Source organism: Gekko japonicus, unplaced genomic scaffold (assembly GCF_001447785.1).
Source record: "Gekko japonicus isolate JY-2015 unplaced genomic scaffold, Gekko_japonicus_V1.1 scaffold8748, whole genome shotgun sequence".
NCBI lineage: Eukaryota > Metazoa > Chordata > Lepidosauria > Squamata > Gekkonidae > Gekko > Gekko japonicus.
The window spans coordinates 5,133-6,431 of record NW_015172269.1 but is presented as its reverse complement, the minus strand read 5'-3'; the positions used below and the strand labels follow the sequence as shown (position 1 = coordinate 6,431).

The 1,299-nt window shown below is 53.9% G+C and overlaps 1 protein-coding gene across 1 annotated transcript in view; it reads right to left on the bottom strand.

The window, feature by feature from the left end:
• LOC107118715 (vasodilator-stimulated phosphoprotein-like) overlaps positions 1 to 1,299 on the bottom strand; it is a gene marked incomplete at both ends in the record, with an annotated part of 8,217 nt that overhangs the window by 2,024 nt on the left and 4,894 nt on the right. Inside the window, one exon of the mRNA XM_015421070.1 lies at positions 831 to 876. Coding sequence (XP_015276556.1) covers positions 831 to 876 — 46 coding nt within the window. The remainder of the gene's footprint in view (positions 1 to 830; positions 877 to 1,299) is intronic.

Here is a 1,299-nt window from a genome sequence, read left to right as displayed (position 1 = left end):
AGGAGGTGCTATTGCCACAAGAAAAGAAAAAGGTTTCAGTTTCGTTTTTGTATGTAGGTGGGTATCCTGTTTGTAATAATTGTTTGGATACACTATGTTTTTAATAGGCTAGTTGTGATAATTTCGTGCCAAATAAAAATGTCCATTTTCATATTTTATGTTCCATTTCCCCCGAAAAAACCTGGAAAAAAACTGTTTTTTTCCCCAAGATTCAAAATTTCCAGAAATTTTACATCTCTAGTCTGCACGGCAAAACACTCCCCCATCCCGTTGTGATGCAAACACAGTTCAAGAGGCCGGTCTGTCCCTCAACTCTCAACGCTTACGCCATGTTGGCAACACGGCCGGGGAAGCACCTTTCCTTCCGCGCTTCCACCAGGGAGGGGGACGCCCTTTACTCACGGAGAATCGCCAGATAAACGGACTACACTCTATAGCGTGCGCGCATGCTTAGCGTCATAAGTTTTAGCCGGCCCTTTCTGCCTGATACCTAAACTGGCCGACGGGAGTCCGGGCCGGAGCCGGGACTGTGACGTTCTTCGGAATCGCACTCTTCCTAATGGGGAGGGGAAGAAAAAGACTGAGATACGGGTGGGGTGGGGGGAGAAAGGAACTCTAACCCTTCACTGGCTATCCCTGCCGCGGCTCCAGAGGGCATATTGTAGGGGGGGGGCAGGTTCTCCTGAGGAGCGGGGCCCCCATCCTGCCCGAGAAGGAAGCAAGCGATGCAACCAGCAGCAGCAGAACAAAGAGTCCGTGGGAGTGGGAGGGAAGGCAGAGCCGCCCCCCCCGGCCCCCTTGCGAGGAGGCTTCCGGCCGGCAGCTCTTACCTGGGCAGCGTCGTGCTGGTCTTCTCCCAAGGCCTCCGGAAGGTGTCTACAAAGAAAACAGGGCCTCGTGAATGCCCACCTCCCCAATCCAGCCTCTTACAACTCACAGTATGGCGACCAGCACACAAACATCAGCAAGACTGTTTCTGGGGGGGCCAGGGAAGGTTCCGCTGCCTGGAAACTTCACCGCTGGGGTCCTATTCGGCCCCTTCCCGACTCCGGGGCTTTCAGTGCATACGGCCAAGGCAATGTACACATTCGTCCCAAATATACAGCTGGGCTCACTTGCTCGAGCCCTCTGGGGTAGGCATCGGTGCTACAGGGCTCCTCCCTCTCTCTGATGATGCAAGCCAGCCTGTGATCGGAGAGGACTGAGGGGGCATTTTGGTACCTTGCAGTTCTAGGATTCTCTCCAACCACGTGGACTAGAAACTTGCTTGTTTTTAAATTTGAAAGCGGGGGGGGGGGG